General features: G+C 44.4%; 1 protein-coding gene across 2 annotated transcripts in view; it reads right to left on the bottom strand.

Annotated features, from left to right (window-relative positions):
* Positions 1–26,502, bottom strand: part of LOC132823328 (slit homolog 3 protein-like) — a 699,246-nt gene that overhangs the window by 285,790 nt on the left and 386,954 nt on the right. For both annotated transcript variants that reach the window (XM_060837019.1, XM_060837020.1), the window contains exon 6: positions 11,951–12,022. In XM_060837019.1, coding sequence (XP_060693002.1) covers positions 11,951–12,022 — 72 coding nt within the window. The remainder of the gene's footprint in view (positions 1–11,950; positions 12,023–26,502) is intronic.

Here is a 26,502-nt window from a genome sequence, read left to right as displayed (position 1 = left end):
CATTTCCTAATTGTCATTGGTCAGCGGCAATTTGCGCATGATAAACAGTCATTTTCTTGTTAAGTAAGTAGAGGGCATGGGTTTAAGGTGAGAGGAGAATGATTTAAAAGGAACCTTAGGGGCAACTTCTTCACACAGAGGCTGGTGTGTGTGTGGAATAGGCTGCCAGACGAGATGGTGGAGGCTGGTACAGTTGCAGCATTTAACAGGCATGTGGATGGGTATATGAATAGGAAGGGTTTACAAGGATATGAGGAGAAAGTGAGGTCTGCAGATCAGAGCTGAAAATGTGTTGCTGGAAAAGTGCAGCAGGTCAGGCAGCATCCAAGGAACAGGAAATTCGACGTTTCGGGCATAAGCCCTTCATCAGGGATATGAGCCAAGTGCTGCCAAATGGGACTAGGATAATGTAATCTGGTCGGCATGGATGAGTTGGATTGAAGGGTCTGTTTCATGTTGTATATTTCCATGACTAACTTCAGAAACCTGCTGAGTCAGTTCGACTAAATCCTTTCATATTTATAGTGATTCTAGGAATAATGGGGCTTGATTTCTGGTGTACTGCCACTGTGTCATGACACTATTGAGAGCTTCAATCCTGAAATACTTGTCTGGGAGGCCTTACCTATCCCTATCAGTAAGGCCACCTCTGACCTCCGATGAAATTTCTCTGATCTATAAATAACTCACAATCACTTTTAGAGTTTGGACTTTAAAACTAGTTGCATATGGAGCTGGCTCCCTTTGTTTTAAAAATAACTGGGTCAGCTTTTCCTTTTTGGAACAGTGACCTTATGCAATATGCCCCGGAGGGTTAATGGAAAATTGTTTTCCTTGACTGGTTTACACCCAGCAGTGAAAACATTAGCTTTTTTAATACCAGTTCATAATAATTAAGGATTGATTGAGGATATTAAAAGTTTTTAGTTCAATTTGGAGGAATCGGAAGAATTCTCTCCTCTAAAGAAGTATAGGATACTTCAGGGAAAGCATAGATAACCCAATCGAAAAGGTCAGTCTATGAAATTTCCAAATTTGGTACATTTGGTAACAAATTTGCAGGTTATTAAAAGCTGACAATTTTTAAGCTCTCAGTTTTGTGAATACTCATCTTAATATACTTAATTGTTCATAATAACAAACAGGAGAAAATCAGTTAAGTTGAACTTGGAGGTTTAATGTCAAAGAATAATTTCTCCAGATTGGAGTCAATGTATGTTATTGGGAAACAGGGTGAGATTTTGCTTTGCTGTGTGTGTCTTAAGGTCTTTCAATCTGTGTTCAACATTTTGATAGCTTGGTTTGTTTTATTTCTCTTTTGTGTGATACGTTTCTGTTCTGGATTTCAAGACTTTGTGTTGAACCCCAGGAGATAGGAGAGATACTAAATGAATATTTCATGTCACTTTGTAACGTGAAGTAAGAAATGAAGGTGATAGAATGCAGAGGAATAAATATCAATGTTTGAAAAACAGTACACATTACGGAAGAGGAAGCTTGGGAGGGCTTGGGGAATATAAAGGTGGGTATATCTCCAGGACCTGATCTACGGGTGGCACAGTGGTTAGCACTGCTGCCTCACAGCACCAGAGACCCGGGTTCAATTCCCGACTCAGGCAACTGACTGTGTGGAGTTTGCACGTTCTCCCTGTGTCTGCGTGGGTTTCCTCCGGGTGCTCCGGTTTCCTCCCACAGGTGAATTGGCCATGCTAAATTGCCCGTAGTGTTAGGTAAGGGGTAAATGTAGGGGTATGGGTGGGTTGCACTTCGGCGGGTCGGTGTGGACTTGTTGGGCCGAAGGGCCTGTTTCCACACTGTAAATAATCTAAAGTATCCCAGAATGTTGTGGGAAGTAAGGGAGGAAGTTGCGAGACCCCTTGCAGAAGTATTTGCATCATCTACATCTACAGGTGAGGTGCCTAATGACTGGAGGGTGGCTAATGTTATGCCTTTTGCTTAAGAAAGATTGTAAGGAGAAACCGGGGAACTATAGACCTATGAGTCTTATTTCAGTCGTGGGGAAATTGTTGAAGGTGATTTTAAAAGATGGAATTTATGGACGTTCAGAGAGACAAAAATTGTTTAGGCATAGTCAGCGTGGTTTGTGAGAGGAAAATCATGTCTTACAAACTTGATTTTTTTGGGGGGGAAGTTACCAAAAAGATTAATGAGGGCAGAGCAGTAGATATTGTTTACTTAGATTTTAGTAAAGCCTTCGACAAAATTCTGTGTGGTAGACTAATTAGTAAAGTTAGGTCACATGGGATTCAAGGTAAGCTTGCCAATTGGATACAAAATTGGCTAATGGCAGAAGATAGAGAGTAATAGTGAAGGGTTGCTTTTCAGACTGGAGGTCTGTGACCAGCAGTGTTCCACAGGGATCAGTTCTGGGTCATCTTTTGTTTGTCATTTATATGAATAATTTGGCTCTAAATACAGAAAGCATGTAAGTTTGCGGACGACACAAAAATTAGTGACATTGTCGACAGTGAAGAAGGCTTTCTAAGATTACAAAGAGAGCTGATCAAATGGGTCACTGGGCTGAAAAATGTAAAATGGAGTTCCGTCTGGATAAATGCAAGGTATTACATTTTGGTATAAGAAACAAGGGTGGGGCTAATACAATTAATGGTAGGGCCTTGGGTAGTCATGTAGAACAGAGGGACTTAACGGTTCAGAGGCATAATTCTTTGAAGTTTGCGTCACATCGACAGGGTGGTTAAAAAGGCATTTAGCACACTTTCCTACATTGCACAATCCTTTGAGTATAGAAGGTGAGATGTCATGTTGAGGTTGTACAGGATATTGGTGAGGCCTCTTCTAGAATAATGTGTCCCACTTCTGTTTGCCCAGCTACAGGAAGGATATTATTAAGCTGAAGAGGGTTCAGAAAAGATTTAGCGGGATGTTGTCACGTATGGAAGGTTTGAGTTATAAAGAGAGGCTGGATAGGCTGGGACTTCTTTCACTGGAGTGTATAAGGTTTAAAGGTGACCTTATAAGAGTTTATAAAATAATAAAGGGTTATACATTGAGTTAATGGTAGTTATCTTTTCCCTAGTCTAGGGGATTTCAAGACGAGGAAGCACATATTTAAGGTGGGAGGAGAGAGATTTGAAAAAGACATGGGGGCAAACGTTTTACACAGAAGCTCATTCGCATGTTGAATGAACTTCCTGAGGAAGTGGTGGATGTGGCTACAATTATATCTTTTAAAAGATATTTGGATAAGTACATGACTAGGAAAGGTTTGGAGGGATATGGGCCAGGGGCAGGCAGGTGGGACTAGTTGAGTTTGGGATTATGTTTGGCGTGGACTGGTTGGACCGAGAGATCTGCTTCCATGTCATATGACCCTGTGACTCTAAACTCTGCAGTCTATGTTTCAGTAATGGACCATCATAAAATGAAATAAAACATATGATTTATCAAGCCAGATTTCATCCTGAGCTCTGACTTGACAACAATAGTCATCTAGGCAGAGGTGGGTACTGCAGATGCTGAAGATTAGAGTCAAGATTAGAGTAGTGCTAGAAAAGCGCAGCAGGTCGGGCAGCATCCGAGGAACAGGAAAGTTGACGTTTCGGGCAAAAGCCCTTCATCAGGAATAATAGTCATCTGCCAACTCTTGACCTCTGCACATTCCTGATCTCAATTGCATTAGTCTTGGCAGGAGTACTTTCAGTAATCCCAGCCCTAGTCTTTGCATTATATCCCCTTATTCTCTCTACGTTTTGCTATTCCTCCTCTTTTAAGTGTCTCTTAAAGGTTACCTCTTTAGCCAAGGTTGTGATCACCTGTCCCGGAGTTATCTTAAACGAAAACAGAAATTGCTAGAAACGCTTGGCAGATCTGGCAGCATCTGTGGTGAGAACGCAGAGTCCAGTGACCCTTCATTGAAATCCTTCACAGGATATCTTAAAGCGGCTTGTGCTAAAATTGGTCCTCTGAGCACTACAAGATATTCTGTTTCATGAAAATGGTGTAGAAATGCAAAATTACTGTTATTTGGGGTAAGTCTAGTCTTGCAGGAGGTAAAAGAGGCATTTGGGGGAGGAAGCTGACCCACACAAATCTTAAGATGGCCTTGGAAGTAAGAAGATAAAAGATGATGTGAGGTTCTGATGGAAAAACGTTTCATAGGTTAGAATTTTAAGAGGTAGAAGGAGGTTTACTGGAGTGAATGAGATAAAAGGAGTAGATAGGTGTCAGACAACTGGAGGGTGCTCGTTGTTGGAAACGATTTTGAGGGGAACGGATTCTTCAATGATACTGGTCAAGAGGAGGGGCTAATCGTCTCTGAAGCCACAGGAAGTCAATCGCTTTTGGCAAGCAAAGATATGAGGCTTGATGCAGACGTAGAAACGACAGCAAGTTGCATCTTATGGAAGGTTAAGGTCATGAAAAATATAATCTCCACAAACCAAGGTAGGAGTTGTTAAAAACATGAATCAGGACTTTCGCAGGAGAGAAAAAGATAATTTGTAATTCACCAGCTGGAGGAAAGACGATGTTAAATTTGAAAGATTTCAGAAAAGATTTACAAGAATGTTGCCGGGTTGAGGGTTTGAGCTATAGGTAGAGGCTAAATAGGCTGGGCTGTTTTCCCTGGAGTGTTGAAGGCTGAGGGGTGACCTTATAGAGAAATCACGGTGGGCAAGAATAGGATAAACAGACAAGGTCTTTTCCCCAGGATAAACTTAGACTTAGACTTACAGTGTGGAAACAGGCCCTTCGGCCCAACAAGTCCACACCGACCCGCCGAAGCGAAACCCACCCATACCCCTACATTTACCCCTTACCTAACACTACGGGCAATTTAGCATGGTCAATTCACCTAACCCGCACATCTTTGGACTGTGGGAGGAAACCGGAGCACCCGGAGGAAACCCACACTGACACGGGGAGAACGTGCAAACTCCACACAGTCAGTCGCCTGAGTCGGGAATTGAACCCAGGCCTCCGGCGCTGTGAGGCAGCAGTGCTAACCACTGTGCCACCGGGAGTCCATCACTAGAGGACATAGGTTTAGGGTGAGAGGGGAAAGATTTAAAAGGGGCCTAAGAGGCAACCTTTTCACACAGAAGGCGATGCGTGTAAGGAATGAGCTGCCAGAGGAAGTGGTGGAAGCTGGGGTATACAATGACATTATTTAATAGGCATCTGAATGGGTGTAGTGATTGGAACTGATGGCCTTGAGACTATGAGATCCTTGATTAGGGTTGTTAAACTGGGCCAATCAGAAGGCACTGGCTGACCAACATTAACAGGGGATTTAAATTAAATAAAGACTTGTGCACTTTGTGTCTCTCACTGTGTCTCACACCTGCACACACACACCATGGGTGCTGGGGTCAAAATAAGCACTACCGTAGTTAGGCGGTAGTGAGGGGGATAAAAAAAGAGAGAAAAAAAGAGAAAAAAAAACAAACAGCAGATTTGATCACACAGCAAAAAAAAATTAACATGGGGATTTAGAATTTCCTCTGTTCAGGGGACTGACTCTGAGCTGGCTGATCACAGCCAGTGTACTGTGACCAAGTAAATAAAGGCTGACTTGGTGACAGAATACCAAGTAGTTACTTCAGTGGGTATGTGAATATCAAGGGTTTAGAAGCATATGGGCCAAATGCTGACAAATGGGACGGGATTAATGTAGTATATCTGGTCAGCATGGTCGAGTTGGGCTGAAGGGTCTATTTCCATGTTGTACATGTCTATAACTCTATAAATGGGACTAGATTAAGGTTGGATATCTGTTTGGCATGGACGGGTTGGACTGAAGGGGTTGTTTCCATGCCATTTATCACTATGACTCTATAACTGCACCTTTCAGAGTGCTCATGGTCAGTGAGTGACTTGCATTTCTGTCAGTGTTTGGAGTAAACTTGCAGCCAGTTTCACATGGTACAAGTTAAAACAAATGAGAAGCATGACCAGTTAGTCCCTGCTGGGTGACGCCAACAGAGAGCTCTCAAATTTTCTCCAGGAGAAATGAACCCTTCCTCCTGGCAATGTGTATTTCCAAACAGCAGCCTGAAGGCAGTCCGCATTTTCCACCCCTCTCTGTGGGCTGGAATTCATTCAGTGTGGTCAGAAATGTCAGCTCGAGCCATTTCATGGCACCACTTGGGTCCCGGGGAGCCTTACCTGGAATCTTCTTGTCATGAAAAACTACGCATTTGAAAAGCTGGAGAGAAAAGAAAATGGACGCAGCGGGCAAACAGCTCAGAAGCAACTGGATAATAAAATGGATGTGAAAGGGGGTAATGTTGTCAGAATGACGCATACTGGGTTCATGGCTTTAATAAAGCTGTTTGAAAGAGCAATTAAGAATTACAATGCGTTTTATGATAAATTAGCTCTCTCTTGTATCGAACAGGGTGGGCAGCATGAAACATCTACTCAATGAATATAAATCATTGCAAACATTTTACTCAGCATCACACCGGAAAACAGCAACTGATCTCACCACTATGACAGGCTTTTAACGTCTTTTTATTAGCCTCCGTGAGTGAATTTGATTCATCGCCAGAATCTGTGAGTCACCTCAGGTTTGGCGGTCATAATATTTTTTTAAAAATGAAAACTGGGATTGGATGACATTGAATTCTAACGCATTGGTTAAATGGGCTAACTTGGACAGGAGAAAGTGAGGACTGCAGATGCTGGAGATCAGAGCTGAAAAATGTGTTGCTGGAAAAGCGCAGCAGGTCAGGCAGCATCCAAAGAGCAGGAGAATCGACATTTCGGGCATAAGCCCTTCTTCAGGAAGAAGATTCCTGAAGAAGGGCTCATGCCCAAAACGTCGATTCTCCTGCTCTTTGGATGCTGCCTGACCTGCTGCGCTTTTCCAGCAACACATTTCTAACTTGGACAGGCCTAACTACTCCATGAAAATTGCTCGAATTAATGGATTCAGTTCAGTCCATTGCTCCCTGAGTCTTAAATGCCCTCTGACTGCATTGAAGAATAAACTAAAGGAATCTTAGTTCTTGGATATAGCAACAGTTATCCACTCTTTAAGCTGTTTTGAGGTAATTCAACCAAAAGGTAGCAACAGGTTATGTGCCTGACTTTCCAAATTCTCGCCTCTTCACTTCACGTTGCCTTATACTACTCTTTTAATTCTTAAATTATTCATCATGAGCTGTCAAGGGGAAACAGCAGCATTAGGATTCCATGATGTTGCCGGAAATGGAGGGTTTGAGGAGAGTTTGGATAGGCTGGAACTCCAGGAGGTTGAGGGGTGACCTTGTCGAGGTTTGCAAAATCAGGAGGGGTGTTGTTCAGGTGGACATCTTCCTCTACGACGGGGAAGTTCAAAACTTTAAGGTGAGAGGAAAAAGGTATGGAAAGGAGATGAGAGGCAGATTTTTCAGTGGTTAGTGTGTGGAATGAACTGCCAGAGGAAGAGATGGATGCAGGGACAGTTACAATGTTGAAAAGATATTTGGATTAGTTCATGAATAGGAATGGTTGGGAGGGGTATGGGCCAATGCAGGCAGGGGAAACACATTTAATTTGTGTACTTGGTTGGCACGGACGGGTTGGACCGAGGGGTCTGTTTCCTTGCTGTGTGATTCTACAAACACCAAAAGAACTGCGGATGTTGTAAATCAGAAACAAAAATGGAAGTTGCTGGAAGAGCTCAGCAGGTCTGCCAGCATCTGTGAAGAGAAATCAGAGTTTTGGGTCCGGTCACCCTTCCTTAGAACTGTTCCGAAAAGTTAACTCTGATTTCTCTTCACAGATGCTGCCAGACCAGCTGAGCTTTTCCAGCAACTTTTAATTCTGTTCTTGTGTGACTGTATGGCTGCTATTGGAATTATAGTTCCCTGGGATACACAGGATCTGATCAGCTGCACAGTGATGGAGAGGTAGGGACATGCAGAAACCTGCAAGATATGAGGGATCAAGCATCAGCGTGCAAGGAGCCTGCAATGGCTAGCAGCACTGAGACTGGATAGAGCAGCATCTGTACAGACAGGAGGAGGGTCGAGATGGCCCGTGTAACCCTAGCAATGAGGTTGTGGAGGTGATGTTTTAGGGCTAGGATTTGAATGCCTGTCAATACAGTTCTAACATTGTGACTTGGCAGCCTGTTCATGAGTTGGTACAAGGTTCCTTTTTAGTACGGTTACTGGGTTGGAATTCAAGTGCGTGTTAGTCTGGTCTCCTTCCTATCGGAAAGATGTTGTGAAACTTGAAAGGGTTCAGGAAAGATTTACAAGGATGTTGCCAGGGTTGGAGGATTTGAGCTATAGGGAGAGGCTGAACAGGCTGGGGCTGTTTTCCCTGGAGCTTCAGAGGCAGAAGGGTGACCTTATAGAGGTGTACAAAATTATGAGGGGCATGGATAGGTTAAATAGACAAAGTCTTTTCCCTGAGGTCGGGGAGTCCTGAACTAGAGGGCATAGGTTTAGGGTGAGAGGGGAAAGATATAAAAGAGACCAAAGGGATAACATTTTCACACAGAGGGTGGTATGTGTATGGAATGAGCTGCCAGAGGAAGTGGTGGAGGCTGGTACAATTGCAACATTTAAAAGGCATCTGGGTGGGTATATGAATAGGAAGGGTTTGGAGGGATATGGGCCAAGTGCTGGCAGGTGGGACTAGATTGGGCTAGGACATCTGGTCAGCATGGACAAGTTGAACCGAAGGGTCTGTTTCCGTGCTGTATATCTCTATGACTCCATGACTCTATCAGTACATTTACAGAACTGGATCTCAGACACCCAGACAGACCTGGGTCTTGAATATCTAAGCTCCAGTTGTAAGACTGGATGCTACATGCCTGGATGTGTAGGACCAAGAAGTTAGGTTAAAGAAATAGCAGTTTTCATTCTGTACAAACCATACTGATAAAGTGAGGTTTGACCCCGCCCTTCACATAACTGGTCATTTTAACCCAGCGTCCTGCTCCAGGCCACACATGTCTGTCCTCAGCACACTGCAGCGTTCCAGTGAATCCCAGCGCAAACTGGAGGAACAACATCTCATCTTCAGACTGGGCATGTTACAGCGTTCTGGTCTTCATATTGAGTTCAACACTTTCTTGCCTTTGAGAACCCTTACTTGTCTTTCTTTTAGCTTGACATCACATTGTATTATTCTCCCACCCCACGTACTGTCTTCTCTTTCCAGTCAGGCAGGAGACACACCATTGTTCTACCATTCTCACAATCAATCATTTAATGTAAACATCTTTTCTCCATCAGCACCCTACACCCACTAACCCACCTCCCACCACCCCCCCAACACCCCACCATAGCATAAATGCTGCCCCCTCCATACTTCACCTCAGCTCTGATGAAGAGTCATCTAGACTCAAAATATTAGCTTACTTTCTCTCCACGGATGCTGTCTGACCTGATGTGATCCCCAGCATTTCAAGTGAGGTTTGATATTTTGCAGCTTATGGTAGTGCTACTGGCTTAAAGGTCTTAAGTAGCCATTTCAGAATTGGAAATAAATTCAGAGGCCATCCACACTGTGCTCTGAGGTACAATATCAGTCATCCAATTGTAACAATGCTGCTCCTTTAACAAAGTTGTGCTGTCCTTGGCTTTATTTTCAGAGAGGCTGTAAAAACAGCAATTCTAAAAAGTCTGGCTTGGATGGGTTTTAGGTTCAGTTTGATGATAGCTAACAGATACTGCCTCAGGCAAAAAGGCTTTCAAATTATTTTTTAAAAAGCGCTTGTACGATGAAAAGGGAGTGGCCAGTTCTCCCAGCTCAGTGTTTCTCTGGTTTGGTTTGGTCTGGTCTAGCTGTTCACTGAAGGCAGTCAGGCAGTTGTAAAGATGCTGGACCCAAAGAAGCAGGTCCATGCTAATCCTCCCTCTCTCTGACATCTCTCCTGTCAGACCTTAGGATTGATTTCACCTTTTGTGCCAAGGGATGTTTCTGGGGATTATTGCAGTTATTTGGACCAGCATCATTAAGGTGGGATGATTTGTTGGGTTTTCAGAGAGGTTAAGCTATTTGGTATTCTTGTTCTGTTTTGTTTGTGCTTCATTCGGTAATCCTGTAAATAAATTCTGTTTTATTTATAACTACGTAGTTTGACCAACTGCATCCCTCCTGGGATATCAACTCTACACCAGCTTAAAACAACTAGTAAAGTTAGTTTACTTAAAATGTTTTGAGAGGGTCTGGCCTGGTCCATAACACAATCGATACAACAGATTCCAACTAATCAAGAGGCATTGACACTTGAGTTTGCAAGTTTGGATCAACTGTTACAAGTGGGCAGGGTCACCTTGGTAAAATCCTCATTCTCCAGCCAGAAAATCGTGGGTTCAAATCTGACAACATACACCAAAGCTCAAATCTAACAATCTGGTGCAGTACTGAGAGAATGCAGCACTGTTCGCAATGTGTCCTCAGATGAGACATTAAATTGAAGCATCATCTGCTCTCTCAGACAGACAGAAAATATTTGACAGCAACATTTCTAAGAAGAGTAGGGACTAACATCCAGTCTCCTGCCAAGTAATTTATTACACAAGCACAGATCATCTGGCTATGACCAGATTGCAATCTGTGGGCATTCACTCTGTGTAAATTAGCTGCTGCATTTTCTACATTACAGAAGTGTATACACTTCTAAAGTATTTCATTGCCTCTAAAATGCTTTAAGGCATCCTTTGATCATGAAAGATGCCACATAAGTGTAACTCTCTTCTTATTTACCACTCCAGGCAATAATGACCATATCTAATCTAACGTGGCTTAAATAAAGAATCCAAATTATTCAACTGATACCCAGATGTGCTAGTGCCAAACTATTTATATATTTCTGATCTTGCTTCCAGTGAACGCTAGTCAAGGGGACTGCACTAGTCTTTAATTTCACACCAAAAGTCAACATCGAAAAAGCCCTGAAAACTAACATGCTGGAAATCATAGTGGGTCAGGCAGCATCTGTGGAGAGAGAGCAAGCTAATGTTTGGAGTTGAGATGACTCTTTGTCAGAGCTGACGTGAAGTGTGGAGGGGGCAACATTTATGTAATAGTGAGGGTGGGGTGGAGTGCTGGGGGAGAAAGGGTATTGATGGAGTAGATTAAGTGATGTCCGCTCTCCCCTCCCCATACTCCAGTGGGACTGTCCCTCTTTACAGTCTGGCAGTTGAACACACCATTGTTCTGCCATTCTCACATTCCAATCAATTAATCTGAACCACCAATACCCTTTCTCCCCCAGCATGACGCTCTCCACCCACCCCCCTCACTCCATCATAGCATAAACATTGTCCTCTCCACACTTCACATCAGCTTTGACGAAAAGTTGTCTCGATTTGAAACGTAGGCTCGCTCTCTCTTCATATGTCTCCTGACTCGCTGCGGTCTTCAGCATTTTTTTGTTTTCAGTACAGACTCCAGCATCTGCGGTAATTTGATCCTATGTCAAAAAAAGCCCTGACTAGTTATCCCAGTTTAGATGCGATGTCCATTCTTTTGGGAATCACCCAAAAGTATAAGCAGATGATGGGCAACTAGAAGGGATAAAGGTCTCTTCACACGACGAACCCAAGTTCAGAAGACCTCAATTTACATTTCGACAGTTTCATGTCATGCCTTGTTATGGTGAAGTTGAAGTAAATCAATTCATTACAAAATAATTAAAGATTTCATTGTACATGCTACAGCATCAGAAAGTCAGAAGTCACATGACACCAGGTTATAGTCCAACAGGTTTATTTGAAAACACAAGTTTTCAGAGCTTTGTCAGGTGAAGTGGGCAGTGCTCCAAAAGCTTGTGATTTCAAATAAACCTGTTGGACTATAACCTGGTGTCGTGTGGCTTCTGACCTTGTCTACCCCAGGCACCTCCACATCGTCACAAAGGAGCATTGTTGACTGGGTTACCCGGTTAAGAGTTTTCAGGGATACAGCAATGGAAATTAAGAGGACAAAGTGTGAACAAAAAAGCACGATTACTCACAGGTTTTTGATGTCAACAATACCACGGAATGCTTTACGGGGAAGAGCTTGGATTCGGTTCTCACTGAAGTCGCTGTAAATAAGAAGAACTGGATTTACAACTGGACAATTTGAATCAGGTGGCCACAAGAAAGACAGTGTCTGTTAAATCATAGCAACCCTTCACTCCCAATGACTGGATTCAAACAAAGTGCAATTAATATAAACAAAGACAGAAATGGCTGGAAAAGCTCTACAGGTCTGGCAGCATCTGTGAAGAGATAAATCTGAGTTATCAGAGTTAACATTCTGGGTCCAGTGACCCTTCCTCAGAACTGATGGTAGCTGGGAAAAATGTTGGTTTTTATGCAGAAGTGGGGTAAGGGTTAAGGAGTAAATGATAGGTGGGGATTGTGCCCAATGAGAGAGAAGTTGTACAGACAAAGGATGGACAACAATCTGTCTGGGAGAATGAATAGCTACAAATGGGGACTGTTAGCAGCTAACAATGGGTTGTGTGTAGTAATGGACCATGTGATAACAAGGCCTTGGGTGTGGGGATTGGGGTAAGGACATGGGAGAAGGTGCCTCAGGCCCTAAGTTTTTTGAACTCGATACTGAGAAGGCTGCAGTTCCCAAATAGAAAATGAGACACTGTTCTTCCAGCTTGCGTTGAGCTTTACTGGAGCACTGCAGCAAGCCTGAGACAGAGATGTTGGACAAGGAACAGGGTAGACGTTCTGCACAGCAGTCACCCAATCTACGCTTCGCTTCCCCCAGTGTAGAGGAGACCACATTGTGAGCAGCGAATGCAGTAGACTAGATTGTGTGAAGTATAGGTAAAGCATTGCTTCACCTGGAAGCTGTGTTTGGGCTCTTGGATACTAAGGAGGGACGAAGCAAACGGGCAGATTTGACACCTTCGGCGGTTGCAGGGGAAGGTACTGTGGGACGATGGTGGGAGTGAAGGAGGAGTGGTCAAGGGGGTCCCGGAGGGAACGTTCCTGTGGAAGGCAAATAAGGGAAGGGATGGGAATATGTGTCTTCCCACTGGAGATGACGGAAATGCGGCTAATGATCCGCTGGATGTGGGTGCTGGTGGGATGGTAGGTAAGGACCAGGGGATCCTATCGCTGTTGTGGGAGGGGAAGAGAGAGGGTACGGGCTGGCGTGTGGGGGATGGGTCAGACCCGGCTGAGGTGCCAGGGAATCCTTGGTTGAGGAAGACGATGGACATCTTGGAGGCCTTCTCGCTGAAGGTGGCATCATCAGAACACATGCGAAAGAGATGGAGGAACTGGGAGAATGGAATAGAGTCATTACAGGGTGCAGGGTGTGAGCATGCATAGTCATGGTGACTGTGGGAGTCGGTGGGGTTGTCGGAGATATTGGTGGCCTGTCTATCCACAAAAATAGAAACAGAGATGTCGAGGAAGGGACGAGTCAGAGAGGGACCAGGTGAAGGTGAGAGCGGTGTGGAAGTGGAATTGATCAATATTCCCGATTTCACATGAGAGAGGGAAGCAGCACTGATGACATCATTGATATATTGGAGAAGGAGTTGTGGGTAGAGGCTCAGAACAAGGGATATCCCACGTGGCTCACAAAGAGACAGGCATAGCTGGGGCCAATGCGGGTATCCATGGCCACCTCTCTGACCTGAAGAAAGTGGGAGGAGTTAAAACAGAAGCTGTTGAGGACGAGGAAGGAATCAGACAAGTCGAGGAGTGTGGTGATAGGTGGGGACAATTCAGGCCTTTTCTCCAGGCGGAAGCAGAGAATCCTGAGACCATCCCGATGAGGGACAGGCGTGGAAAGGGATCGCACGTCCACAGGACTTGATGCACAGTCAGAACAATACCATTTTCATGCACAACTCAATAATTATCCAGTTTGCATGTATTAGTAGAAGGGCTCTGTTACAAAAGAACGTTAGTAATTGTTTATCTGCGCATTATGTCCAGAGATTTTAGCAAATTAAAAATAAATGATTTTCACATTCCAAACCTTTCAAATTAAGTTTTGGCAACGTTCTTCCAAGTATAATAACAAGCTAATCAATGGTAACAATGATGGATTTACTGTCTATCAAACAATGCAGTGATTTGTCATAAAATGGAAGCCATGAGAGGAAAGAGTTTGCTTCCAGAAGAAGACAGCTACACAGACAAATTGCATTTTATAAAGTGTGTTTCTCAAGGCAGGGAGAGGGAGACAAAGGCAGAAGTAAACAGCAGATGCAAGGAAACTGAAGAGTACAGGGGAGACATCTGAAGATGTTGCTCACGCCACATAATTCATGACTTGGAGGTGCCAGTGTTGGACTAGGGTGGACAAAGTTAAAAATAACCTGGTGCTGTGTGATTTTTAACTTTGTCCACACAAGTTAATAACTCTGTCAACAGGGGGAATGTATGAGACTGAGAAGGAGGCAGACAGGGTGAGATAAAGGGAGAAAATAACTAACTTGAGAGTGTGTGAGAATACAAAGCAAGTGGCTGTAATGAGAGAGATAGAAGAGGAGATGAGATTAAACAGGATGGAATGGAAAGTGACTGAGACCGTAGGAGGGAAAGAGCGAGGGACTGATAGGACAGGAGACTAAATGAGGCAATGAAAGGAAAGTGAAAAGAGAACAGAGCAAGGGAGTTAGAAAGAGGTCGAGAGAATATGAAGCAAAAATGGGCAGGTCACAGGAAGGGAGGGAAAGGGAAAGAAGGACTGAAAAAACAAATTTCTACAAAATAATTTTACTGCATTCTTGCAGTCTCAGCAAATATAGTTTTGATCCTTGTACAAATGATAGATTTGAAACTGATGTGTGTGTGTGTGTGTGTGTGTGTGTGTGTGTGTGTTTGTGTGTGTGTGTGTGACAGAGAGAGAAAGAGAGAGAATAGAACAGCCTTGTGTGTGTGGGAGACTCAGCGAGAGAGAGAGAACAGAATTATTGTGTGTGTGAGGAACAGAAAGAGACAGCAAGAAAGTAAGACTGGCGTTATGGAATTTACAGAAAGTTCTTCACTTGCAGTAACGTTGTACAGTTACAGGAGCTCCTACTTCCCCTTCACAAACGTTTGACCTCAGCTCTGTAACGGGGCCAGCTGCACAGGACTCAACAGGGAAATGTTACATCTTTGATATAACAGACAGCATGTGTGAACTCGACAAAACAAAACTCCGAAGAAAGAATCACCATGATCATATATTTACTACATCCCAGCTTAAGATAGCTGATGTCTGATGTTGGGGCGGTGATTGTATTTGCGTGGTCACAGGTTCAAACCCACTGACAGCTCTAAATGGGGAGCCTCTCAATTTAATCTCTCTCGACTCCATTTCGAGATGAATTTTGACTCGCTTTCTCTGGCAGAGGGAGGTGTCAATGAAAAATGTGCCAGTCTTGTTTGAAACACAATATGAATAAAAATAATCTGACATGTAAACCACTTGGTCAGAGGCTGACATTAATAACCACCATATGAAAATACATGGGGGGGCGGGAGGAGGAGGAACATTTGTCTGTCTATTGATCTGCTCATCTCAAAAAAGAGAGTAGGACGGGGTGGAGTTACAGCGACAGGCTATGGCTAATTTTGGAACATGTCTGAAATGTTTACTGAAGTCAGGGCTCTTCAAACCAGTAAGCATGAAGAGATCAGTAAAGCTCCTCTGGAGTCAAGATTAGTGTGGTGCTGGAAAAGCGCAGCAGGTCAGGCAGCATCTGAAAAGAAGGAGAATCGATGTTTCAGGCAGAAGCCCTTCGTCTGGAGGTTAATCAGAACGTTGGTTCACTTGCTGTGGAACACATCATGCCTGACACACTCTCAGTCCATCTGTTAATGACGTTTTCACCCATGCTTTTGTCACCTCCAGAATTTGACACTTTCAATGGTTCTCTGACTGGCCTCTTATTCCTCACAGTCTGAGAGTCCAGCTTCTCCAACGATTTCCTGCTGTTTTCTGTCCAGCTTCCAAGTCTGGTGTGGAGGTGCTGCTGTTGGACTGGGGTGGACAAGGTCAGAATCAAGATTAGAGTGGTTCTGGAAAAGCACAGCAGGTCAGGCAGAATCCGAGGAGCAGGAAAATCGACATTTCAGGCCGGTGCCCTTCATCATTCCTGGTGCTTTTTCAGCACTACTCTAATCTTGACTCTAATCTCCAGCATCTGCAGTCCTCACTTTTGCCTGGACAAGGTCAAAAATTAGACAACACTAGGTTATAGTCCAACAGGTTTATTTGAAATCACAAGCTTTCGGAGCACTGCTTCTTCATCAGGTGAAGTGACCTGATGAAGGGGCAGTGCTCCAAAAGCTTGTGATTTCAAATAAACCTGTTGGACTATAACCTGGTGTTGTATGACCTCCAGCTTCCAAGTGCTGCACATTGTTTCTGATGTCTGATGCCTCATCTCCCCAACACAGTCAATTTAAAATTCCCGACACTGAGTTGAAGCTGCCTTGTCACTTTCCCCCGTTCTATCTCTGTGGATACTTTCAACCTGAAAGCTTTGCCATCAAAGAATGCTTTGTTCTTCCGCTTCTGGCCTTTCGTGCATGTCTGTCCGCCTTGCTGTTGGTTGCCATACTATCAGCCTTACTCTTGAATTTCCTCCCTCAGCTCCTCAGCCGTCCATTCCATTCTATCCTGTCCAAACCCATCGCTTCAACTAAATGTTTGGTCACATTTCCTATTTGTTCCTTCTTTAGCTTGTTGTCCCATTTCACCTGCCTCTCCCTACTTAAAGTTCGACACTCAGTCTTGACTTCACAGAGGAGAGACAGGATGGTCACAGCCACCTTCCCCTCCCCACCCGAAAATCAATGCCCGGAATGGGCAAGCTGGCCTTTGGCACCTACTCATCACAACTGAGACAAGGGTGCCTGCTGAAACTGAATTCAGTTTCCTGGCTCACTATCGCCATCTCGGGCATAGTCAGACCACTCCACACCCCACCCACACAAACCAATGTATACAGATAGGCCGATAACTACACATTCCCAAAATAGCTCGCTAACATTGCTCCTGAACGCACCACAGTGGGAAGTCGAGATGCTCTGATGAAGAGTCACCAGACTCCAAAATGTTAACCCTGCTTTCTTCCCTCAGATGCAGCCAGACCTGCTGAGTTTTGCCAGCCATTCTCTGGGTTTTCTTTTGCTTCTGATCTCCAGCAATCACAGTTCATTGTTTAACTTAAGGGAAGAAAGGTTCGCCAAGTTACAAGGAGAAACCAAACAATGGCCTGGATAAGGTAGTGCTAATGATGGCAAAACTGCCAGCATTTGCTGGCATTGTTCCTGTGCGAGTGACAGCAACTTGGGTAACCAGGATGTTGCCGGGGATTGCACAAGAACGCAACCATTGCATTACAGAAGGACTGACTGCACAGCTCTGCACTTCTGAAAGGGTGGCTGAGCAGAATTTCCACCCAGAAGTGCAGAGCTGCCCTTTGATTTATTGTTACCACATGTACCTAGATATAGTGAAAGGTTTTGTTTTGCGTGCAGTACAGACAGATCATAGTGCGTCAGGGTAATAGAACGGAGCGAGAAATACAATGTTATGGCTGCAGAGAAGGTACACAGAGAGTGAGATCTACATCAGATATGAAATTGGAGAAGTCCATTCAGCAATCTAATAACAGCGGGGAAGAAGCTGTTCTGGAATCTGTTGGTGCGTGTGTTTAAGCTTCTGTAATTTCTGCCTGGCGGAAGAGGTTGGAAGAGATTATAACCAGGGTGGGAGGGGTCTTTGATGATATTGGCTACCTTCCCGAGGCAGATTGCTGCTCTTGAAAGGAGCTCAGAGAAGGAGTAGTTAAGTGTTTTGATCAGGCCAAGAAGCCAGAGCTAAGGGAAACAACTTTTCTTCCCTATATAAACTGCATGAGTTTTTAACAATTCAGCAATTTTATGATCACCATTGTCAATTGAACCTTTAACTTCGATTTGTTTTAATCAACTGAATTTATGTTCACAAGCTCTCAAGGTGAGATTTGAACTACTCGGTCTGAGAGGTTACAATATCAGCTCATAAAATTATGAGGGCCATGGATAGGGTGAATAGTCAAGGTCTTTCCCCAGGGGTGGGAGAATCCAGAACTAGCGGGCAGAGGTTAAAGTGAGAGGGGAAAGTCTTAAAATGGGCCTAAGGGGCAACCTTTTCACACAGAGGGTGGTGCATGCACGGAATGAGCTGCCAGAGGAGGTAGAGACTGGTACAATTACAACATTTAAAAGGCATCTGGATGGGTTGCTGATTGGGGGGGGGGGGGTGTTTAGAGGGATATGGGCCAAATGCTGGCAAATGGGATTACATTGGCTTAGGTTATCTGATCAGTGTTTGATGGTCTGTTTCCATGCTGTATAACTCTATTACTATGTCACCAAACCATTCTGCTACCTTCCCCATGGTACTCTTCCCAACTCAGTGGCATATGCACTACCACTGGATATTAAGAGGCTATCCGGTCCATTTACCATGTCTCCTAGCCTATCCAGATTAGCTCTAAATCACTCATCCATTTGCCATCACATCCTGCCTTTCGCAATTCTGACACCATTGAGAAAGAAGAGGCAGCACCACTGAGTTAGAGATGTTCTGGGTCACTTATAAGCCTACTGCAGCCAACAATCCATGTGGTATTTAACTTTATTATCAAATATTTAATTCTTTTAATCCCCTCAGGAAGGTGAATAACTTCAGGTTAAGTGAACATGAAGATAAATTCTGTGAAATGTCTCTTTGATTGTTCAGCAATCTCCAGGATACCAGTGTAACTAAAACCTGTATTACTCAACCCGATCCTGTTGCATTTCTACACATGCCATCACATTGCCTCAGGAGCACTGGACCTACTCGTTCCAAAGATGATTTCATCATATGTCAAAGTGCATCCTTACAGCTGTCAATCTTGGAAGAAGTGGATGGCCAAATCAAGCAAGGCACGCAAATATTTGCAGACAATTCTATACTCTTTGGTGATTTGAAGCTACATGAGGAGATGTAAGGATAATGAAGAACACATGGGAATAGGAGACTACAGGGATCTCTGTTCAAAGCTTTACTCAAATTCTTTACACCCACAATCAATGAAGGCTGATACAGAGCTAAAGCCATACAGATTTAAGGTTTCAAGTTGCGACTCTGGGTCTGTGCTGACTTTGCCAAATTCCTAACACAGCCATCACCCTAACACTGAGTGAAACTAGAGAAAGGAGAGGAAGAATCACTCGCTTCCTGAACCCAGTTTCCGTCCAATGGACATTACAGCAGAACAATGTCAGAACGAATGTTTATGTCCCCTTTTGGGGATAGGGCAGCAGCCAAGTGCAGAGCATAGTGGTAGCCAGTGGTCAGGCCGCATGGAGATCTGCTATGTTTGGCATGCTGCAGAGAGCCCGCGATATTCGTCTTTTGTTTTGTTTACTCATTCATGGATTGTGGGTGTGACTGGCCAGGCCAGCACTCATTGCCCAGAGGGCAGTTAGGATTCAACCCCATTGCTGTGGGTCTGGAGTCACACGTAGGCCACTCCAGGTAAGGATGGCAGTTTCCTTCCCTAAAGGGCATGAGTGAACCAGATGGGCTTTACCAACAATTGGCAATGAATTCATGGTCATCATTAGACTCTTAATTTCAGTGTTTTTTTTTCAAACTTGAATTCAATTTCTACCATCTGCCACGGTGGGATTTGAACCCAGGTCCCCAGAACATCATCTGGGTTTCTGGATTAACAGGCAAGTAACAGTACCAGTAGGCCAGCACCTCGCCTTTAACTTTGCCTCTTGTTTTCTGACCTGTAGTTACATGTGTACAGCTGGAATGTAACTTCTTTTTCATTATTTCTCTATTCTGTAACTGGGGATTGTACTTCTGCACCTAAGAGGTTGTAGACTAAGGAGACAGTGATTTTGAAACCGTCTTGTGAAGGAATATATTCCGGGGGCAGGTACAAGTGTAGGATTGACAACCTCGGAGTGTTATGGAGAGGAAGGAGGGAGATAGAGCTCTTAAATATCAGGGAGGCATGGAGCTGGCACAATAGAGGAGTTGAGGCCTGGACACGGCAAACACAAGGCTATAGAATGTCAAAGCAAGGGAGAGGAAATGTATGGTCAACACAGTGGTCAGCACTGCTACCTCACAACGCCAGGAACCCGGGTTCACTTCCCCACTTGGGTGAGCATTTAGAGGTGTATGGGCCCAATGCAGGCAAATGAGACTAGATTTATATGGGATATCTGGTTGGCACTGATGAGTTGAACCAAAAGGTCTGATCCCATACCCTGTGTGCGATGTGCAGGTGACATTATTATGCTGTAATTGAATAAGCTGCACCTGGGGAACCTTTGGACTTAAGATGACGCTGTAACTGGTAACTTATAAACCTTTCACTGTACTCATTTGAGTACATGTGACAACAAAGCTAATTCAATAAGAAAATGCTTTAATTGCAAACCTCCCCTGCTTCACAGGTAAAATGGGACATCAAGCTAAAGAAAGAACAAATAGGAAAGGTGACCAAACATTTGGTTGAAGAGATGGGTTTGGTGAGGGTAGACTGGAATAGAAGTCTGAGGTGTTGAGGGAGAAAATTCAAGAGTAAGGCTGACAAGATGATAACCAATAGAAGGGTGGATGGAGATACATGCAAGGCCAGAAGTGGAAGAATGTTATTTGATGGCAAAGCTTTCGGGTTGACAGTATCTACAGAGATAGAACGGAAGAAGGTGACAAGAAAATTTCAACTGAAAGACCAGAATTTTAAATTGAACTGGGGGGATTGGGTGCTCCCAGAGAGAAACAATGTGCAATGCTTGGAAGTTGGTGTAGAACAGAAAAGACCAGTAAGTGATGGGAGAAGCTGAATTCACAGACTGTGAGGGATGACAGGCCTACTAGAGGTCTACACGGGGAGAGTCAATTCTGAAGGTGACGAAAGCATGGATGAGAATTTCAGCAGTAAATGGACTGAGATAGCGCACAAGCAATGATCGATGCAGCCATGAAAGTAAGCAATGTGTGCTGCCCAGGTTATTAATATGCAGCCTGCCACAGTGACCTGGATCTGGGCAAGTTTCCCAATGTAGGGCTCCCATAGGAATTTGGAGATAGTGAGGACTGCAGTCGATGAAGTGTGGAACTGGAAAAAGCATAGCAGGCCAAGGAGCAGGGGAGTCGACATTTTAGGTCTGGATATTTCATCAGGACTGGGGGAAGGTGAAGGGGGCTGGAGAATAAATGGAGGAGTCGGGCTGAGGGAAAGGCAGGTGAAATGGCGATAGGTGGATGCGACTATGAGGTGATTGTGATTGGTCAATGGGTAGGGTGAAGTGGATAAGTAGGAAGGAGGATGACCAGGTTAGGTCAGGTTAAGGGGACTGGGCCTGGGGTGATGGGGTGAGGTGGGGGTGTGAGGAGATTTGAAAACTGGTGAATTCTATGTTCAGGCCATATGTTTGTAAGCTCCTGAGGTGAAAGGTAAGGTGTATTTTTAGAATTGGAATCTCTACAGTGTGGAAACAGGCCATTTGGCCCAACAAGTCCACACCGACCCTCTGAAGGTAACCCAACTAGGCCCATTCCCCGACCTTATTACTCTACATTTCCCCTAACTACACATCCCTGAAACACTATGAGCAATTTAGCATGGCCAATTCACCGAACCTGCACATCTTTGGACTGTGGGAGGAAACCCACACAGACACGGGGAGAATGTGCAAACTCCACACTGACAGTTACCCGAGGCTGGAATCAAGCTCAGGTCCCTCATGCTGTAAGGCAGCAGTGCTAACCACTGAGCCACTGTGATGCAAGGGTCGCAGTTCCCTTTCCTAGGTTATGAGGTGTTCTTCCTCCAGTTTGCGTGCCGTCTTGTGTTGACAGTGGAGGAGGCCCAGGATGGACATGTCGTTGGGGGAGTGGGAAGGGGTGTTGAAATGGCTGGTAACAGGAAGGTGGGGTCAGCTGGAGCGTGCGGACCATAGATGTGAATTGGCAAGCTGATTATTATTCCAATGAGGGGCTCCAATTAGGACAATTATCTCACAATGGCAGAGTTTTCCTGTTGCTGGGTGAGCATCCCTGGTGTACCTGAAAGACTGAAATAATATGCAAGTGGCTTTGTGGATCCAGCAGAGAAACCCCAACAAGGGAGCCCAAGATACTGTTAGATAGATAACCCCTCCACACTAATGACCTGAATAGCTGTGAGCCTTCAGGACTGTAGCTAACCCAGTGAACCCTGGGTTTGAGATGCCATCAGCTGTACCCATCTCCTTCAGTGCAGCTTCCAAACTCCTGCATCACTGTCCCTGAACTGGACGGTGAAAATGGAAGTGCTCCATTAACTGGCTACCTCCCATGAGACCCTCAAATATTTTCTACCTTGACGATTTCAACATGAGCCTGAAAAAGGGTTGTGGGACCGGAGGAGGTTAGAGATACAGGCAGTGTGGATGCCCCATTGACAGGTTATAATACCAGGATGAGAATTTTAAAATCCACAATTGTGGTCTCCACGTTATAGGAAGGATGCTGTGAAATTTGAAAGGGTTCAGAAAAGACTTACAAGGATGTTGGCTGGACTGGAGGGTTTGTACAACAAGGAGAGGCTGAATAGACTGGGGCTGTTTTCCCTGCAGCGTCAGAAGCTAAGGGGTGACCTTATAGAGATTTACAAAATCATTGAAGGGTCTAGATAGGGTGAAAGGATAAAGTCTTTTACCGAGGGTGGGGGAGTCCAAAATTGAGGACATTGATTTAAGGTGAGAGGGGAAAGATTTAAAAGGGACCTAAGCACAACTTTTTCACACAGAGGGTGGTGCGTGTATGGAATGAGCTGCCAGAGAAAGTGGTGGAGGCTGGTATAATTGCAGCATTGCAAAGGCATCTGGATGGGTGTATGAATAGGAAGGCTTTAGAGTTATGTGGATTGAATGCTGACAAATGGGATTAGATTAGGTTGGGATATCTGGTCAGCATGGATGAGTTGGACAGAAGAGTCTGTTTCCGTGCTGGACATCTCTATGACTCTATGACTCTACAAATTGACGAACCAACTGAAGTCGGCGAAAACAGATGTGATGGGTGAAAGATGGGAGACCGGATGTGGTTAGCAACACTTTATGCACAGAGGTGATGATGTTGGGGAAGGGCAAGGTTCTGGAGAGTTAGAACTGAGCTTGAGTCGAAAGCTACAACACTAGCTCATACAGTGGTACTAAAGAGGTCAACATATCCCAGGAAGTCTGCTCCAACAACAGTCCAGGATGAAATGAAAGCACGCAAAAGAAAAACAAAGTGCTTTGCAAGTTATTTCACTGATGTATAATCCAAACCTTTCCCACAGTGACCCCCCCCCCCCACCAAAGCGTAGCTTGAGAATTATTGTGACTGCTCAAGCAAGAGAGAGTTGTGGGCTTGTGAGAGTGGAACCAGGATACTCTCTGCATAACAGGAGTGCAGTTGCTTTAACTCCACAGCAGCTCTCTGCCTCAGAGCTCCACATTGGAAAGCGCAGTGAATAATTCACATCTGAGCTTTCAAGCAAATATTTGTTACGTTTCTGAGTAACTTGTGAAAATGTGACAATTTCTTTCCAAGGACTTTTATTGTTATTCATTTGAGCTGAGTAGAGGTAGAAGCAAAATAAATTCATGTAGAGCTTTGCTTCCAATGTACTGTGTCCTGCTCTCACACAAACATGAATCAGACCAGATATAGGCCTTAGCAGAGTCAGTTATTCTGCACCAGATGCAAAGTGCAGGCTGTGTTTGGTACAATCAAATATTCTTTAAATATTTACATAGCTCTTAAAACTTGTGTCATCTGAGATATTTTGATGTGCCGTCCAGAAATTTGGAATGGGCAAGAGCAAGAATAATTGCAGAATTTTAAGTGTGCTATAACTTACAGAAGAATTTGGTCTTTGACCGTTTAATAAACACTTTCCAATAAGTTGCCCTTTTGAAAGCCTCGAGATGAAATGACAGCGGACTCGCATTTCCACCACTCTCCTTAACTGTCCTGCTCTAAAGGACTGTTGCCATGGTAACCTCGATGGTTAACCCGAACTGTTCCCATCATCATGCTGCCTTTCTCTGAAGGGTGACAAGAGCTTTTATAAATGGGGAATTAATTAAGTGGTGCAACACAGCTTCCAAAGTTCAGCATCTGGGTAATTCCCCAACGGGCTCCACAGATGCGAGATTTCACTGGATCATTTGATTCCAAAAGTTAGTGTCGTTTTGCTTCAGAGAATGGGTAACTACTGTCATTTATATCCTCAGCTATAAACCATTCATCATGACCTGGCACATGCATTGACATCATTCTACAGCCCTTAATAATACATATAACCTCTACAATGTGGAAACAGGCCATTCAGCTCAACGAGTCCAGACCAACCCTCCACCAGAGCATCCCACCCAGACATATCTCCCTACCCTATAGCCCTGCGTTTCCTATGGCTAACCTACCTAGCTAGCACATCCCTGGACACTATGGGCAATTTAGCATGGCCAAACCACCATAACCTACACATCTTTGACTGTGGGAGGAAATCCACGCAGAGAATGTGCAAACTCCACACAGAAAGTCGCCTGAGTCGGGAATGAACCTGTGAGGGAGCAATGCTAACCACTGAGCCAATATGTAACCCTTTAACATTTCAGTATGAACGTTGGCATATGTAATCAATAATCAAAGAGTGTGGCGCTGGAAAAGCACAGCTGGTCAGGCAGCATCCGAGGAGCAGGAGAGTCGACATTTTGGGACATCGATTCCTGATGAAGGGCATATGCCCAAAACGTCGATTCTCCTGCTCCTCGGATGCTGCCTGACCGGCTGTGCTTTTCCAGTGCCACACTCTTTGACTCTGACCTCCAGCATCTGCAGTCCTGACTTTATCAATATATAATCAATAGCTAGCACATGTATGGATATCATCCACGATAATTGTCAGATCACAAACAGAGGTTGAACATGTGAAGCCCATATTGATCAAATACAGAAAGTGATTGATATCACATAAAGTTGAGAAAACAGGCTTACATTTTGCTCTAATGTCTTATTCTGTGCTTTGAATATTTGATGGGATTTCTGTCATGCATCTCCATTGCTTCACCCATCCTCTGCATACTCGCTCTAGGGTTTGCTGATCTCGGTAAACACCCAAGTAGAAACTGCAAAAAATGTTCCGGTATCAGCAACTTCCTTGCAAAGAGGGTGAGGTGACAATGGGCAGCTTTCTCTCTCTGCCAACCACAATACCTTGCCCCAAGCCAACTTCCCAATCTCACCTTTATCCAGCTGGCTAGGGGAAATGAAAACACTTTCCAGGAATGCTGTGCCTTTTCCAATTACCTCCGCACCCGCGCACCACCCTGAATGCTAACAGCCCAATAATGAAAGGCCATCCCTCTTCCTTCGGAAGATATGACCAAAGGTCACATGACAACAGGTTATAGTCCAACTGGTTTATTTGAAATCATAAGCTTTCAGACCATTGCCCCTTCATCAGAAGAAGTCAACGGGTGAAGTCACCTGATGAAGGAGCAGCGCTCCGAAAGTTTGAGATTTCAAATAAACCTGTTGGACTATAACTTGGTGTCATGTGACATATGACCTTCTCCACCCCAATCCAACACTGGCACCTCCACATCACCTTTTGAAGATATAATGATGGAAGGAATTCCACACACAGGATCTTGTCAACCCGGTCAGACTGGCTGTCTTGTAGGTGGCCAGGATAGTGAAGAAGGTGTTTGGAATGATTGCCTTTATTGGTCAGAGCATTGAGTAGAGCAGTTTGGGACATCATGTTGCAGCTGTACAAGACATTAGGCCTCTTCTGGAATGCGGTGATCAATTCTGGTCTTCCTCCAATAGGAAGGATGTTGTGAAACTTGAAAGGGTTCAGAAAAAATGTGCAAGAATGATGCCAGGATTGGAGCTTTTGAGCTAAAGGGAGGGGCTAAACAGGCTGGGGCTGTTTTCCCTGGAACATCAGAAACTGAGAGGTGACCTTATAAAGGTTTATAAAATCAGGAGGGGCATGGATAGGGTAACTAGACAAAGTCTTTTCCTGAAGGGAAGGGGAGTCCAGAACTAGAGGGCATAGGTTTAAAGTGAGAGGGGAAAGATATAAAAGAGATTTAAGGGACAACTTTTTCACACAGAGGGTGGTGCGTGTATGGAATGAGCTGCCAGAGGAAGTGGTGGAGGCTGGTACAATTTTATCATTTAAAGGGCATCTAGATGGGTATACGAATAGGAAGGGTTTAGAGGGGTATGGGCTGGGTGCTGGCAGGTGGGACTTGATTAATTTTAGATATCTGGTTGCCATAGTTGAGCTGGACTGAAGAGTCTGTTTCTGTGCTGTACATCTCTGTGACTGCAGATTACACTCACAAGCTGTCAGTGTCAATCTCAGAACTTTAGCCTGTTACCTGTTCGAAATAATGGCAGCAGCAGAGCATGGCCTTTGTATTGATTAATCTTCCCCTGTCTAACTTTACCTGGTTCCTCCATTCTTGCTGGGGAATATACAGGATTCCTTTCCCCCATTCT

The sequence above is a fragment of the Hemiscyllium ocellatum genome, chromosome 16 (genome assembly GCF_020745735.1).
Source record: "Hemiscyllium ocellatum isolate sHemOce1 chromosome 16, sHemOce1.pat.X.cur, whole genome shotgun sequence".
NCBI classification, from domain to species: Eukaryota; Metazoa; Chordata; class Chondrichthyes; order Orectolobiformes; family Hemiscylliidae; genus Hemiscyllium; species Hemiscyllium ocellatum.
The sequence above is the reverse complement of the archived record's forward strand: the minus strand, read 5'-3'. Positions and strand labels throughout refer to the sequence as shown.